The 18,551-nt window shown below is 35.0% G+C and overlaps 1 protein-coding gene across 1 annotated transcript; it reads right to left on the bottom strand.

The window, feature by feature from the left end:
- Positions 1-5,317: 5,317 nt before the first annotated feature.
- On the bottom strand, positions 5,318-5,671 carry LOC120079230. Its single transcript, XM_039033392.1, has one exon. It carries the CDS (start codon positions 5,669-5,671, stop codon positions 5,318-5,320), a length of 354 nt encoding a protein of 117 aa, XP_038889320.1.
- Between the last annotated feature and the right edge of the window lie 12,880 nt (positions 5,672-18,551).

Genomic DNA, 18,551 nt, shown 5'->3' with positions numbered 1-18,551 from the left:
ACCTTGTTATTCTCAAGGATTTCAATAGAAGGATAGGCGGTATCCAACTAATTGAAGAGGAAGAGATAGAGACATCTTTCTTAGGGAGTAAAGAGAGGTTTTATGTTTTAATGGCTGGGGTAAATCTCACCAAAATGAATTCTTACCTTAAAAGGGCCATAAGGAAGAATTTATATTGAGAAGGGTTAACTCCTTCTCCAAGTATTTCCCAATTTACCCATGTGCTCAGTTAATTAAATAACGTTTATTTAATCAATTAGCACATTAATTAAATAACCATATATAAATTAAATCCAATTTAACGTATATATTTAATTAACATAAATAAACATCGTATATTTATGTGCATCACCTCTCTATTAATTTAATTAATTAATTCTTTATGAATCTAATTCACTTGAATTAAATATTTGAATCTCATTCAAATATTTCTCTCAAACTTAATTTAAATTATAGATCACATCCATAATCAATTACATATTAATCACATTAATATACAATTTTCTCAAACTGATTTGAACAATTCAAATCATTCCTCTTTAATATTCTCTAGTGAGCTAAAAAGGGGACTTGGTGGACTTGTAGATCAGAAGCTCCAATGACATGGGATTAATTGGCTAAACTCATTAACCAATTTAATCATTCATTAATTGTGGGAACACTCTACCAAAGACCATAGCTGCACTCTTCTCACTGTAGATATACTTCTGTGTCCATGGATATAGACCAATAACAACAAGTTAGTTCTTCACGAGTGTCCATAACACCATCTGAGTCAAATGACCATTTTATCCTTGGGTCACCTTTGTATCCTTAAGTACCAGTGTTCCTCTACTGAATAATCTGATTATGGTCCAACCAATAAACAGAAACCCTTGGGCCAATGAGAGGGTAGGGCCCTTTGTTTAAGTCCTGGAGACATCACTTAAGGGAACACTCATCTATTTACTCTGAAGTCAAAGAGTGAATTCCATCTTGTATTATTATGTTCCTAGCTTCTCACTCGGTATTGTCCTCAAAATGGTAAGCTTATTGAGTCGGCAAACTGGCCACTCTCACCCATACAAATCATAGGACAATTCCATCATGAACTTGAGTTTATAATACACTCAAGATTATGATTAAGTTGTCTAAGTCATCCAATTGAAATAGTAACCAAACTAGTTAACGGTATTACATCTAGTGGTTACTATTTCCCAGTCTGATCTTATGCAAACTCATTGCATAGGATACTCTTACTCGCATTTCACCTACATGAATGCATTGGATCATTGCGTTTGTATCAAATACAAAGTGGGTCGTCTCCATAGAGTCACCAGGATAAGGTACACGACCTTATCCCTATACTATAGACCCTTTAGGTTGTTTCTTGAACATTGATCTCTATATGTCTCCACATACAGTTCAAGACTCATAAGGTAGACTTGGATGTTAGTTTATTGGATTTATGGTTATTAAGACATAATAGAATACAACACAGTCAATAATATTTATTGAAACAACATTGATAACTCTTTATTGATGACAGTCAATTGATAACATTTACTATCTACGAGTTTTAAGGCATGAAATCCAACAAACTCCCATATAAACTAAAACTCTAGTCAGTGGGTTATACATAATATCAGAATCCAAAATAGTGGGAATATAGTAAATAAATACAATAAACTAGAGCATCCACATACCCATTACATATCTCCCACTTGCCCTAGATTATACAATGTATATGTCTCATAGACCTAGACTCTCTAGATGACCCTTGAACACTTTAGCTGAGAGAGCCTTTGTAAATGGATCAATGATGTTGTGCTCCGAGGTGATCTTTGTGACAATTAAATCTCCTCGTTGCACAAATTTCCGTATCAGGTGATACTTCCTCTTAATATGTTTTCCTCCTTTGTGACTGCGAGGTTCTTTAGAGTTGACTATTGCCCCACTGTTGTCACAGTATAAGGTCATGGGCAAGTCCATATATGGAACCACTTCCAAATTGCTTAGGAACTTCCTAAGCCAAACTACTTTATTTGCTACTTTACAAGTAGCTACATATTCAGCCTCCATAGTGCAATCTTCAATGCATCCTTATTTGATACTCTACCATACTACAACTCCCCCATTGAAGGTAAACATTGATCCTGACTTGAATTTCCTAGAATCCTTATCAGTTTGAAAATTAAAGTTGATGTATCCCGTAAGGATCAAATCTTTAGCTCCATACACCAGCTTGTAATCCCTCGTTCTCCTAAGATACTTAAGGATATTCTTAACTGTAGTCCAGTGGTCTAACCCTGAATTGGACTGGTACCTACTGACTATTCCCACTGCATAACAAATGTATGACCTAGTGTAGAGCATAACATACATTAAACTGCCCATAACTGAGGCATGGGGAATACATCTCATATCCTCAACTTCTAGAGATGCTTAGGACACTGTTTCTTAGACAAGTGAACCCCGTGCCTAAAAAGTAATAAACCCTTCTTAGAGTTCTGCATTGAATATTGAGTCAACATTTTGTCGATATAAGTTGGTTGAGACAGAGCCAACGTTCTGTTTGTGCAATCCCTAATGATTTGGATCTGAGGTACATACTGTGCCTTTCCTAAATCTTTCATTCAGAATTGGGCTGCCAGTCATTCCTTAATCTTAGTAAGGTCCCCTACATCATTCCCAATGAGTAGGATATCGTCCACATAAAGTATTAAGAAAGCTACTTTATCATTGATGATTTTCTTGTAGATACAAGGTTCATCAATGTTTTGATCAAAACTAAAAGATTTGATTGTTGTATCAAATCTAATATTCTAGGATCTGAATGCCTATTTCAACCCATAAATGGATTGATTTAGCTTGTAAACTTTTTGCTCTTGACCTCGGGTTATGAAACCCTCGGACTGAGTCATAAAGATTTCTCTTCAAGATTGCCATTTAGAAAAGAAGTCTTGACATCTATTTTTCATATCTCATTGTCATAATATGTGGCTATGGACAAGAGAACTCTGATAGACTTAAGCATAGCAACAGGGGAAAAAGTTTTCTCATAATCAACCCCTTCCCTTTGGGTATAATCCTATGCTACAAGTTTAGTTTTGAAGGTCTACACCTTTCCACCTACATCTCTCTTTATTTTGTAGATCCATTTCCACCCTATGGATTTGACCCCTTCAGGTAAATCTACAACTCCCATACCGAATTGGAGTACATAGAATCCATTTCAAGGTCCATGGCTTTGACCCATTGCTTCTTGTCTACGTCATTCATCACCTGTTTATAGGACAATGGATCCTCAACACCATCATCTGGTATGACAATCTGAGTTTCAGTTAAACTCAAGTAATGGTCAGGTTGTAATCACAACCCTCCCACTGTGTTGAGACACTCTTAATGATTAAGAAGAACGATATTGATCTGAAGTACTGGCTTCTTCATTAGCTCTTGATGAAGGACCAACTTCCTCAACAACCCTTGTTGATTCTTCAGTTACTTGACTTAATACTACTTTACTACGTGGTTTATGATCTCTCACATGGTCTTCCTCTAAAGATGCAGCGTTTTTCGATACAAACACTTTATTTTCTTGAGGGTTATAAAACATACCACCTCTCGTCTTCTTAGGGTAGCCAACAAACTGACACAATTTTGAACGAGGTTCCAACTTCTTAGGATTTGTCACTAACATATGTGCAGGACAACCTAGATTCTAAAGTAATGTAAACTTGGTTTGCGTCCTCTCCATAACTCGAAAGGTGTTTCAGAAACGCTCTTCGAGGGAACATTGTTCAAGATGTGAACTGTAGTTTCTACTGCATACCTCCAAAACGAGTTAGGCAATTGAGCATAGCTCATCATAGAATGAACCATATCTAATAAAACTCAATTTCTCTTCTTTGATGCACCGTTAGGCTGAGGTGTACCAGGTGCTGAAAGTTGTGATTAAATTTCATGCTCTATCATATAGTCCTTAAATTCTAAATCCATGTACTCTCCACCTCGATTAGATCAAAGTGTTTTAATTGTTTTACCTAATAGGTTTTCTACTTCAACTTTATACTCTTTGAACTTTTCAAAGGCTTCAGACTTATGTTCCATTAGGTATAAGTAACCATACCTCGAATAATCATCTATAAAAGAGATGAAGTATTCGTACTCTCCTTTAGCCTTTACATTCATTGGACCACAAAGATCCGAATGTATGAGTTCTAAGGCCTCTTTGGCTCTATAACCTTTTCCATTAAAAGGTCTTTTAGTCATTTTTTTTCTTCAAGACAGGATTCACACAGAGGTAATGAATCATCTTCTAACTTGCTTAGAAGTCCATTCTTTACCAATCTCCTGATCCTTTCAAGATTTATGTGACCTAATCTCAAATGCCAAAAATACATATCATTGTTACTTACAGAAATTCTTCACCTTTTTGTTTGAGTATTCACAGTTTTAAACATCTCATGATTTAAAAATGCTTTTGATTCAATTGGTCTTAACACATATAAGTTGTCTTCTAGTTTAGCTGAACAGATAGTCACACCATTTTTCATAATAAACGCTTCATTAAATGAAAAAGAAACAAAGTACGATTATTCAATTAAATAGGAAATAGAAACAAGGTTCCTCCTCATTTTAGGAATAATATATAAGTTTTCTAACAAAAAGAATCAATTTCCAAAAAACAACTTAGCAGCTCCCACTGCACGAGCTAAAATGGTGTCTTTTGTTTCAACCTTGAGCGTCATTTCACCCTTCTCGAGCTGCTGGAAGGAACTAATGTCTTGTAAAGAAGAAAAAACATGATTAATGGCCCTCGAATTAAGTATCCAGGCATTATGGTCATTTTCAATTAAATAAGTTTCCACGACTAGTAAATCATATTTACCTTCCTTCTCTTTCTTCTTTTCGGTGAGATACTTGGGACAATTGCGTTTCTAGTGACCATCCACATTATAGTGGAAGCACTTGCCCTTGTCGGTCACCTTGTCCTAACCCTTGCCTTTCCCAGCAGTAGGAGCCTTCCCCTTCCCTCCTTTCTTTTTTTGGATCTTCTTATAACTAGAGGATGAAGAAATAGACTTGGTTCTCGAGGATGAACCCTTATGGAATTCTTGAAATAGACAACATTTGCCTTTCATTCTATCGGTCCCTTACCTTTCACAAGGGACTGATAAATCTGTAACTCATTAAGAAAGGTAGTTATGATGTACTGTATTTTGTTTTTAACTGCATTGCTGCAGATTTGAAGGAAACTTTTTGGAAAAGATTGCAAAATAAACGATACCTGACTTTGCTCGTCGATGAGCACTCCATTCATTTCGGTAACATTGAACTAGACCATCAGGTCGAGAACATGTTCTCTCACTGATTGGCTTTCCTTCATGCGTGCATTGTAAATGTACTTGAGAGCCTTGTGCCAGATCTGAATGGACGGTTGTCCAAACATCTCCTGGAGGGACTCTATGATTTGATGAGTAGACATCATGGCTTCATGCTTCTTGGCAAGAACGTTAGACAGACTTGCCAAGATGTAGACTCGGGCCTTGTCACTGGCCTTTGTCCAATGGTCATAAGCATCTTTCAATGCTTGGGATACATTGCGAGCGAAGACTGAAGGACATTCCTCTGTCAAGACGAATCGCAGATAATCAATAACCAGAATCGTATTCAGATTAGATTTCCACATCACATAGTTTCACCAGTTAAAGCAAGGAAATGATTATGGAAGACATGCTGAAACGAATAACAAACAATTGACCGTGTTAGTTATATTTGTGTTGACCCATTACTTATTTATCCAATCAATTTAGCAAAAAATACGTATAGCCATAGAACTCTAATTAAACAATTGATTTAGTTTTTGCAACGATACTTCAGAGGTTTAGAGCAATAACCATCAAAGAGTGATCAACTACTCCTCCCCTGAATTGAGACAATCTCAGCTAATCACTAATATCAGAATAACTCTTATTCCTATAGTTTTTAGCTACCATTTTTTGGTCAATGATTCATTAACTAACTTAATTCATCCCATAAGTGTGACCCTCTCATTTTCGGTTCTAGAGGTATGCTTCAACAAGCTACTGAAAGGAAAGACAACTATTGAAGATTAACCTAAGAAACCCTATCCATTACTGAAGTTTACGTTGTTTCAACTCCTATGATTAGGCCCTCGAAGGGATGGTAGCTCTAGGATGACACGCAGGCGGATCATAGGAATCTCACGGTACAACCTTATGGAGGAGACCATAGGATACGTTGACATACATCCCCTTCCCACTTACTATGAACACTTTCGCTATTCACCTTGCTATTGACCCATATAAACACTTTCTGAAGGGAGGCCGCGCTCAGGGCGATACAAAGCCGAGCATGGATCTCATAGTGTGAATTCTTAGGGACGTGAGAGTTAAAATTTGATATATCTCATATACCAATTTTCTCTCACTAAAGTATTTTAATATTTTTAGGGTTTTATTATACTTAGTTAAAAACCGACTAATGAATTTATCTAAGTCTTTTTAATTTTCTCAATTTATATTAAATAATTTAACAATACTTAATTTCATTTATTAAACTCTTTAATAAAATCAATCATTTATTGCATGCTTATAAAATATTTACCCAAGTCACTTTCCAAGTCGGTTCTTAGAGAAGGTGTTCTGTTTTCGTCAGCTTAAATACCCCCCGCCTAGACAGAATGTTCCTTAGAAAAAGGTCCCTTGTGGACAATTATTTTATAAATTTAATCTTTTAACGAAATTCAAATTAATCCTATTTAAAAAAATTAAAAGATTAACATATTTCTAATCTCATTAGAAATACTTCCAACATAAGTCTAGGTGAATTAATTTTAAACCATTTAAAATTAATTTGGACCTATGTTTGCATACGACTCTTGATTATAGATTTTAATCTATCTCATTAAAAACATAACACTTATATTTTAATGCTTTATTAAAACCTATAAATTTGCATATAATGATATTGATTAAATACAACAATTATATTTATCTAAGTAATGTCATGCTCAATGAAAATTCTATTTTCATTTAATGAATATAACACTTATATTAATCTTACATGAAAATCAAGCATTCACATACATCATTCCACCATTCATTATAATAATTATAACATACCATGATGCATGAACATGCTTAATGTGATCATACATCCTTATAACATAACACTTATACTATGATGCATGAGCATGCTAATTTAATCATATATCCATAAAAAACACTTATATTTAATTATGATGCATGAAGATGTTTATCCTAAGGAGGGAATTTTTAAATCTATTTGACATACAATATGTAATATGAATTTAAACATTAATCTAAACATACATCCAATGCATAATTAAATTAATTTAAATATAAAAAATTGGACCAATTTTTTGGCACCTTAATGTAAAAAATTAATTAATTAAATTAATATAACTAATATATTGATTTAATTAATTAATACAAAGAACAAAACAAAGCAATTAGGTCAAAAAAATTTAGTTGCTTCATCCTTACGTGCATGCCGCTTTTCTCCGTCACTCATTCGAAGCGTTGCGACGCTACGACTCCCTCGCGTTGCACCTTGCCTTTTAGCGCTACAACGCTACAATTGCATTGTTGCAACACAAAAAGGCAAAATGCCTCCTTCTTGTGTGTTTTTGCTCCAAACTTACCTCGAATACCTCCGTTTTTCCCAATCTCTTCAGCAACACTTGTTCTTTCGATTGATACAGACTTACAAACTCGAAGCAAAAAATAAATGTCCAAAAAATACAATGGGCCCTTACATTTTAATCACATTAAAAGTAATAAGTGCCAAAATTGAAAACATCTAATATTGCAAACCTTCATTCAAAATGTAGATTTAAAAACCCACCTCTAAACTGATTATTTTTTAAAAAAATACGAATAACGAAGATGCAAGAAATTGGCTCTGATACCAATTGTAGGGATTGAATCTCGAGTAGAGTGTGTGAACACCTTGAATCTTGAAAATCGATTTTTGAATAAACAAAAAGAATGTTCGAAAATAGAATATATGAAGGATAAACATATGAAACAACATACTTTAGAAAAGGGAAACTAAGAGAGAACCATTCTTACCTTTTAAGATTTCCGAGCTCCACGAAAAATCCTCTCGATCTTGGCACGAACTTCTTCTACATTAAACTTGAATACGACCACGAGAATAACCTTGTTATTCTCAAGGATTCTAATAGAGAGATAGGTGGTATCCAACTAATTGGAAGAGGAAGAGGTAGAGAGATTTCTCTTAGAGAGTAAAGAGAGGATTTGTGTTTTGGTCGCTAGGGTAAATCTCACCAAAATGATTTTTTGCCCTAAAAGGGCCATAAGGAAGAATTTATATGGAGAAGGGGTCCTAATTTACCCTTGTGCTCAGTTAATTAATTAGCATATTAATTAAATAACCACTTATATATTAAATCCAATTTAACGTATATATTTAATTAACATAAATAAATATCGAATGTTTATGTGCATCACCTCTCTACTAATTTAATTAATGAATTTCTTTTGAATCTAATTCACTTGAATTAAATATTTGAATCTCATTCAAATATTTCTTTCCTACTTAAATCAGATTATAGATCACGTCCATAATCAATTACATATTAATCACATAAATATATAATTTCTTCAAATTGGTTTGAACAATTCAAATCATTCCTCTTTAATATCCTTTAGTAAGCTAACAAGGGGACCTGGTGGACCTGCAAATTAGAAGTTCCAACGATATGAGATTAATTGGCTAAACTCATTAATCAAATTAATTAGTATTCATCAACTGTGGGTACACTCCACTAAAGACCCACAACTGCACTCTTCTCACTGTAGGTATATTTATGTGTCTATGGATATAGACAATAACAACAAGTTAATCTTTCATGAGTGTCCATAACACTAACTGGGTCAAATTACCATTTTATCCTTGGGTTACCTTTGTATTCTTAAGTACCAGTGCTCCTCTAATGAACAACTTGTTTATGGTCCAATCAGTAAACACTTAGACTCTTAAATAACAAGTGCTTTGCATTATTTCTTCCATGATTTTACTTGAAAATTCCTTTTCCAAAAAAAAAAAAAAAAGGTTTGAATTGATTGTTTGGAAATTTTTAATTATCCAAGTGATTGATTGCATTACTTTCTAAGACTGGTAGGACTCGAGTTAGACCAAATGATTGAGTGGAGAAAATTGATCATATGATTAAATGAACAAAAAAAAATCCTTTTTCTTGAATGTATACTTTTATTTTTCCTTGCTCTGGACGATCGACAGTTAAGTTGGGGGTGTTTGATAGGCTTAAAAAGAGCTATATTTATGTCCCTAATTATATCCATTTTCTATAATTCATATGCTTTAAATGTTTATTTTATAGGTAATTTCATCCCGAGAGATCAAAGGAGTCACTTGAGAACAATAGGCCAAATTGAAGTCAAAAGGAGCTTGGAATCACCAAAATTGAAGAAGATGCAAAAATAATAATTTTGCCATCAAGAGGCAACATAGCTACACTATTGGCAACATAAAGCTACATTGCAAGGCAAAAACAAAGGCTTCAGGAAATGTGATACCCTAGTTTATTGTATTTCTCTATAAAACTAAAAAACTCAATGTATTCATATGTATGTTACCACTGAAGTTTCATTCTAAGTGGGAGTTTATTGGGTTTTATGTCCTAAAACTCGTAGTTTGTAAACAATAAACCTATTCTGTAAATCGATAAAGTTGTTATTGAATATATGAATTGCTTATTTCATTTTTAGAAATAAATCCAATAAACCAAAAGATCTATGACTTTTACATGAGTACTTGAACTTTATGTGAAGACATAAGAGTGGATCAGGTTCGAGTAAATAGTCAAAATGATCTATATTATACGAATAAGGTTGGGTGCCTTATTCAGGTAACACTATTGGATGCGACCCACTCTGTAGTTGTTACAATTTGTTGTAAAGTGCTACAAATGAAGTGATCCAGATTCGTTCATGTATTGACATGAGAAGTGAGGGTGTCTTATGCAATGAGTTTGCATAAGATCAGACCAAGAATTAAGTCACTCTTATTTTATAATATTATTTACTATTTAAGATTAGACCTAGGTAACTTGACCTTAATCTTGAGCTAACTATGAACTTCTATTTATTTGGGATTGTCCTTAGATTTGCATGGGTGAGGGTTGCCTCAATAGCACCAACTCAATAAGCCTCCCATTTCAGGAGTAAGACCGGGTAGTTGGCTGGAGACATAGGGTGCAAGACGGAATTTAATCCTACCACCTTTTAGGGATAGTAAAGAGGTTGTTCCCTTAAATGCTGGCTTCAGGTATTGAACAAGGGACCCCACTCTCTCATTGGCCCGAAAGGGACTCAGTTTAGTGATTGGATTACAAACCAATTGTTCATTAAAGGATTAATGGGACTTAAGGAGCAAGATGTAATCTCGGGGATAAAACAACTTTTGACCTAGCCGTAATTACAAACAACCTGTGAATGGTTAACTTACTAATCATGGTTATATTGAGTGGACATAATATATCTACAGTGAGGGAAGTGCAACTAATGGGCTTTAGTGGAGTGACCCAGTAGTTAACAGATGGTGGTTAATTAGGTTAAAGAGTTTAACTGGTTAATCGCGGATCGTTGAAGCCTATGATCTGTAGGTCCATGAGGTCCCCCTACAATTCATATTAGACTAAACCTTAGAACAGTGTGACGAATGAATTTGAAGTATTAAAATTCGATTTTTAGAGCAAAGCGATAAATATATACGATATATTTAACCTAATGTTTAATTGTGAATTAAACATGAAGAGAGAAAAAATGAGATATTTAAATAAGATTTAAATATCAAGATTATGAATAGGGATTCACATAAATAGGGATTAGTGTTAGATTTAATATTAAATTAAATTAATTAAATTATTTAATATTAATTTAATTTAAAAATTGATTATAATTTTGAAATTAAATGGAATTGGTCAAAATTGCATTTAAAGTCAAATTGTTGACTAGGTAAAAAATGCAATGGAAGTCAAATTATTAACTTTTGACTTTTTGAAAGTTAAAAAAAAGTCAAATTTGTTGACTTTGGACTTTGAGAGTCAAACTTTGACCAAGTTAGTAGAAAGATCCAATATTTGTGAGTGGAAAATTTCAACTATTGAATTGTTAAGTGTTGTCTTCATTTGAAGACACTTGCCCCACTAAATCCCACTTTGAGTTAGTGGATTTTTGCATGTCAAATTCTCATCAAACTTAAAGTTACATGTTTTGCATGTAATGGTCTTTAAAAGGAAGTGTTTATTGAATTTTAAAACTCTTGGCCATAGTGGAATTGGATGAGATTATGTGATAATCTCATTACAATTTTCTCTCAAAGTCTTAATCTTTTCCTCTCCAAATTAGTCACTCACTGGTTCCAACCATCCCGTTCTAAGGCCAGAGAATAGTCGGGAAGACTCTCGTGGTGGTCTACGAACTATTCGTGAGGAGATTGGAGCAAAGGTGGAGAAGATTCAAAGTCTACAAAGGTTGTATTCTTTTTCCCCTTTTACTTATTATATTAATGCATGCTTATCTTTATAATTAACCTAATTAAAGTACTTTAGATCCGTTTTTCTTCCACTGCACATGTGTTCATTCCATCAAGTCATCGTTCAAACCGTGATGCCATCGAACTCGAGCTAACCACTATTTGTTCTCTTGGTCGCACCACCACCCACAGCCGCATGTGGATCTACTCCAGTGTCGTGCACACCAAATTTGGGTCATCGTCATTGTCGGTTCAACGTCATCGCCTTTGGAGTGTCGTGTTTTTGCCGATATTTTGAGTTTTGGGTAAGTTTTTGGGTTTTTGTGTTGTTCTTTGTTGGTTCTTGAACACCTATTATGTATTGGGTTTAAAATTATTTTTCTCTTGGCATTTGAAAGATAATTTGAAGTTTTTTGAGATAACTAATTCACTATCAAGCAACATTGTTGTGTTTTTCGGCAGCATTTTGGTAAGCAATTGGGGAGTTTTAAGGTGAATTTTGGATTGAAAATGTCGGTAGAGGCTAATATTAAATTAGTATTGGTTTTGGTTTATTCTTGGTGTTACTTGGGATGAAGAGCTTGTTTGTTTGAATTAATTTTGTGTCTAAACTTGAAGTAAGTGATTTACTACCGATTTGCTCTCAAACTCCAAATTGATGTTAAGATTGTGAATAACACTGAAAGCATGTTTTTATTATGATGGAATGTTATGCCATGATTGATTGATGGATGAACTGTTGAGACTGTTCTGGAAACTTAGGACTTATGTTACTAATTACTATTATAATAAGTTATGGCTTGATATGAATTTCTGCATTGTATGTTGCATGTTAGATTGATGATGACTATTAACACTCTGTTAGGTCAGAATTTGTTGTCGTTGACAAACTCTCACTAAACAAATAAAATGTATAATCTCCAATCTGTACTACCCATACTACAACATAGTATGAGTGGCAAGACTGAGTCATCTCCACATAGAATCTAAGAATTTAGTTGACGATGGAATTGAACTGTCATAGGAGGGGTGTTGGAGTTGTTTTGATTGCAAAAAATTTAAATAGTATGAAATTAAATGCGTAATTGTAAAAGAAAATTTAATTCAATCTAAAGAAACCTAGCTTAGGATGTCAAAATCCACTCATCTACCTGGTTGCTCATAGAACACGAAGGGTCGTTGCATGCTAAATTTTATTCTCGGCTAATTTACTTTGAAGACCATAGCTAAATGCGCTATGTACTAATTGAGTTCTCAATTATCCTATATGCTTAACTAATTGGGTTCAAGCACCCATATTAATTTTACGTACTCATTAAGCTTAGGTGTCTAATTGGATATTGGAAAACCATTTAACCAATTGATTTAGTTCTTGAATTAGGTGAGTCATGCAATTATCAAATGAGAATTTCCCTAAACAACTTGAAAATTAACCACACATGTAACACCATATGCTCTAATGAGATTCACACACAAAGATGCATTCCTCTCTAGCAATCAAAGAACATTATAATGGGTGACCAAACCATAAATGTTTTCTAAGCATAGAAATTAAAAATTATTCAAGAACAAATAAAATTCCAGCAGAAACTAGAAGTTTAATCAAGTCTCACAACCAAGAATCGATGAGTTTCAATCCTATCCTAAGCTAGAAATCTCGTACCTTAGCCACTCATAATGTGATAATATGAGTTACATATCCAAAATTAATGAAATGTACAAGAGAAAGTGCTGGGAGGTGAGAAATACAAAGAAAATTCATGTAGAGGCTGCAAAAATTGGTGATGAATGACCTAATTTGGCTAAAAACGTTTTTATAAAAGTGTTAGAGCGCAACTACGCTGTTGGAGAGCACAACGATGCTCTTAGTAGCGTCACCTTAGAGCGTAGTTGTGCACTCCGTGGTGCTCTCATTAAGGCACGATTATGCCTTTAAGTGCAGCTCTGCGCTCTGCCTAGTGGCAGTTTCCTAATTTCGCACGCTTTTTCTTCCTTTTGAACTAGTTGCTTCGTTAGAGCTTAGATTTGGTCTGTTTCAACTCTGCTAGCTCTCTAATGCTTGATTCTACCTTTTAAGTTCTTGATTCTTATAAAATAACATATTCAAGACATTACTTAGTCTTATCCTCCTTCTTTTCATTGTTGATGCCCGAGAGCTCTGTTTTGACTCGTTTTTGTCCCCTTTTTGACTCATTTTCATCCCGTTTCAACTCTGATGGTTCATATTGTCCCTTAGTTGCCCAATTACCTACAAAATATCATAATAAACATGTAAAATCTATGAACGGGCCCAAATTAAGCAAGGAAAAATATCACTTTTATGGTGCTATCAAACACCCCCAACTTAATTCTTGAGCATCCCGAGTAAGGCAGAGACCTACAATCAGGCACCAAATAATATGTTTGCTTAGTTACATGGCTCGTTACTCACATTTTTAATAATCTATCAAGATCAGGCATGCAATCAATAATGTACTCTAAAGACAAGCAATCAATTGAGACAATTTAAGAAAACTCTCTTCAAACCTATTCATGCATAAATGAGTTCAAAGCCACACCACTTAAGCTTAAGCAAAGCTCATACTAGTTTTATAGAACCCTTAGTTCATTTTTCACTACTCTGGCTCGAAAAATTAAAAAAAAAAAAATTAAACTTCCTAGATCTAAAGTGGCAATGACATGCAATAAGGGAAAAACACCTTCAATTCTTCCTTATCCAGTTTTTTTTCTTTTATTCAAACTTTCTACTCAAGTAAGGAAAGGTGCAAACCTTCACAACCTTTTTTTTGCCCAAATGAGAGGTGTGCAGAGAGTTTCCTTACTTTTCTAAGAAGCTCTATGGCACCCACGATTCCCAGTAGTAAGTCGTCAGCATATCACACATTCTCTTTTTTCTTTCTAAGTAATTGGAGAGGAAACCTAATTTAGAAAGACTGCTTTTGTTTTGGCTTGCCGACCTGGGTTATGAGAATGACATCTAACTACAGGCCGAGTTCTCCTTCATAGGTGCCTAAGCTACTCATTTCTCAGGAATATTTTAGCTCAGAGGGAAACTATGGGTGTCATAGTCGCATCAGGTTAATCATGTTCCTAAGAAAGCGTAGTAAACCTCTGTTATTAGTTTTTTTTTCTGCTTTTCTTCTCTCTATTTTTTTCTTTTTCTTTTTTTCATATCACATTTATTTCTTTCCTTTTTCTCTTGCCTTTTCTTCTCTTTTTTTCTTTAGATAAGTGGAAAAAACGATTCATTATATCCTTGTGCACGTATTACTAAATTGATGTTTAGAAGAGTTTAATCCTATCACTAAGGTCTTTTGGGGTGACAACAAAATTTAGGCCTTATAACGCCACTCTAAGCATGCAAAAGACCTAGGATAGGTAGACAAAGAACTCAAGTGTGCATGAGAGATAGAATATTTTTTTTAAAAGGGCTAAAAAAATGTGCTTGTTTTCTTTGTACACTATCTCAAACATGTAAGATCCTAAATGAGTGTATCACCAATGATTCTAATAACGGGCACAAGCAACAAAGAAAACAGGCATTCAAGTCCTTGCTTAGATGCTCAAAGAATGCCAAATATGCATCAACACACAAGTAAGTGATACCTAAACCACCCCTAACTTTCAGAACATACATTGTTCTCAATATATAAAAGTAGAAATTAAGAGCAGGGAACAAATTAAAGAGGAATAGTGAAACCCTCCTACATTTGTGCATGGTGAAGGGAGGGATGAGCTTTCTTCAAGATTTAGCCTCAAATGATACTTTGCAAACAAAATTTCCCAGATAAGCTAAAAAAAGAAAAACAAAGAAGCTACACAAAAAACATAAAATAAAAGAAAGCGATAAATTTTTTTTCCAACACCTGGTTGCATCTAGGAAGCGTAAATATTTAAGGCCGATTGCTTAACCATATTTTGCTTGATCATTAGGGATCAGAGATGATCAACACCTCTCTATCCTTTGTTTGTGAAGCACTGGATTGCCCACTATCCTACAAGGGTAAAATCTCACTTTATGAAAAAGGATTTGTAAAGGCATCTACATCAAGCATGGAGAATTTTTTGGATTTCCCACACCACTCAATTGAAATAAACCCTTCCTTAACATCTATATGAGCTTTGGCGGTCTGGAAGGGACTTCCTAATAGAACAAATTTCCAAGAAGAATAATTTGCGCAGACATTCAAAACAGAAAAGTCAAATGGGAAGAGAAAGCTATCAACATTTACAATTACATCTCTAATTACTTCTAAGGGCCTAGTCAAAGAACGGTCCACCAACTAAATCAAAATTCTAGGACTTTGCAAATTCCTTAGTTTTAGCTCATAAAAGACAAATGTAGACATCACATTCACGGAAGCTCCTAGATCTATCATGACATTCTCAAGCTTCTTCTTTCCTATTTTGCAAGGTAAAGTGAACGTACTTGGATTGTCACATTTCTCTGAAAGATTACTTGGCAGAATTGTCATTGCTTTCTCAAGTTTAGGCTTTTCCTCATTTTTTACACATTGCACATTGCTCATCTTAGGAGAGCAGGTAGTCACATATCCCAGGATTTCATCGTTCACATCTTTCTTGTCCTTACTTCTCTCAGGACTGAGAAGTCTACCTAGAAAGGGAGGTACGAGTGTGTTATTTGCCTCTTAGATCGATCATATTGAACATTTCTTGCTTGCTTTAGGCTCCTAAGTAGTGTGAGTTCTATTTCTTCTTCCTCAGACTCGTCATCTAGACCAAACACTTCGTCAAATTCTTTTTCAGACATCATTTAAAGAGATTCAAAGGTACCTAGAGCAATTACCACACTTACATTCCTTACTTGGTGCTCAGGCTAAGCAGAGAGCTTACCGTTCTGGTTGTCGAGCCTGCTTATGGTCACAACCATCTGGGAAATCTGATTCTCCAGCTTTTTCATTCCCGCTCTTGTCTCCTGCTGGAACAATGAGTTCTCTTTCTAAAAATTCATCGTCCCCTTGCTGAAATCTCCCACATTTCTCTGCCAATGACCTGACAATGTCCTCTAATGATGTACCAAAGTTTGAGCTGCTCAACTATTCAACTGGCCTTCCTCCCCAGCGAGAGTTTTGGTAGTTTTTCCATCCCTGATTGTATGAGCTGCCAATAGGTTCATACCTTCTTCCTCCCTAGTTGCCAACATAGTTCATTTCCTCCATAAGAGTTTGAAGTTGCAGCTGAGCAAGAGCTACCTATTGCACAAGAGAAGTAAGATTAGATATTTGAGATTTAAGTTCACTTATCTTTTGAGTAGTGGACATGACAGCGAGAGCTCGTGTCCTGAAGTGATGAAAGTTCTCAACCATCGTCGAATCAGTAATATGGCTTCGATAGAAGTCTTATCAGCTAATGCTCCACAGTTGCAGCATTGATAGTGCTCCGATCATAGGAGAGCAACCCCTCATAGAAGTACTGGATTAGAAGCTGGTATGAAATCTGGTGGTATGGGAAACTGACACACAACCGCTCGTAATGCTTTCAGTACTCAGACAAGGTCTCTCCAACACTCTGGAGGATCTCATAAATATCTTTCCTTATGTTGTTGGCTCTGGAAGCAGGAAATAATTTTTCTAAAAACCTATTTTTTTCAAGTCAACCCATGTTTTGATAGACCCCGGAGGTTAGTAGTATAGCCACTTTTTTGCTTCTTCTTTCAAAGAGAACGGAAAGGCTCTCGAGGCCTCATAACCTCACACACCACGTGAAAGCTCTTTAAATGTTTGTTTGGGTCCTCTCCTCGACTACCGAAAAACTGTGGCAACAAATGAATTAGGCTTGGCTTGAGCTCAAACAGAACAAGGTCTCTAGATAGACAATATACAATAGTTATTGTGTTAAGTTGAGCTTAGGAAACTGCCTCAATGTGCGCTCTGGGCCATCCCCAATGTCTGCCTCGGGCTCTAAACGCTAGGTCTCCTCTTTTCTATGCTTCTGAATGTCCTCTTCTTCCTCTTGGTCCAAATGAGGGTTGTGTTCCTCCTCTAGTCTTTCTTTTCTTTCTCTTCTGAATCGTTGCTCCTCTCTTTCTATATCTGGAAAATAATGAAGCCCAGAACTCCCAAAGGAACGAGTCCTACACAAAAGAGAATGCACACAAACAAGAATAAATTCAATAGTTGACTAAAATGTTGCTAGATTCCCCGACAATGGTGCCAATTTGTTAGGTCAAAATTTGTTTTCGCCCACAAACCTTGACTAAACAAATAAAATTTATAACTTTCAATCTGTACTATCCACACTACAATGTAGTATGAGTGGCAAGATCAGGTCATCTCCACAAGGAATCTGAGAATTTAGCCGATGGTTGAATTTGAACGACTACATGGGGGTTTGGAGTTGTTTTGAATGCAATAAATTTAAATAGCATGAAATTAAATGCGTAATTGTAAAAGGAAATTTAATTCAATCTAAAGAAACTTAGCTTAGGATTTCAGAATCCAATCATCTACTTGGTTGCTCATAAAACACGAAGGGGTCGTTGTATGCTAAATTTTATACTTGGCTCATTTACTTGGAATACCATAGCTAAACACTCTATGTACTAATCAAATTCTCAATTATCCTATATGCTTAACTAATTGGGTTCAAGCGCCCATATTAATTTTATGTACGGATTAAGCCTAGGTATCTAGTCAAGACAATTGGATATTGGAAAGCCATTTAACCAATTGATTTAGTTCTTGAATTAGGCGAGTCATGCAATTATCAAATGAGAGTTGCCCTAAACAACTTGAAAATTAACCACACATGCAACACCCTATGTCGTAATGAGATTCACACACAATATGCATTCCTCTTTAGTAATCAAAGAAAATCATAGTGGGTGATCAAACCATAAATGTATTCCAAGCATAGAAATTAAAAATTATTCAAGAACAAATAAAAGTACAGCAGCAACTAGAAGTTTAATCAAGTCTCACAACCAAGAACTGACGAGATTCAATCCTATCCTAAGCTTGAAATCTTGTACCTTAACTACT

This window comes from Benincasa hispida, chromosome 6, assembly GCF_009727055.1.
Source record: "Benincasa hispida cultivar B227 chromosome 6, ASM972705v1, whole genome shotgun sequence".
Classification (NCBI taxonomy): domain Eukaryota; kingdom Viridiplantae; phylum Streptophyta; class Magnoliopsida; order Cucurbitales; family Cucurbitaceae; genus Benincasa; species Benincasa hispida.
This window is presented reverse-complemented; position numbering and strand designations above follow the sequence as displayed.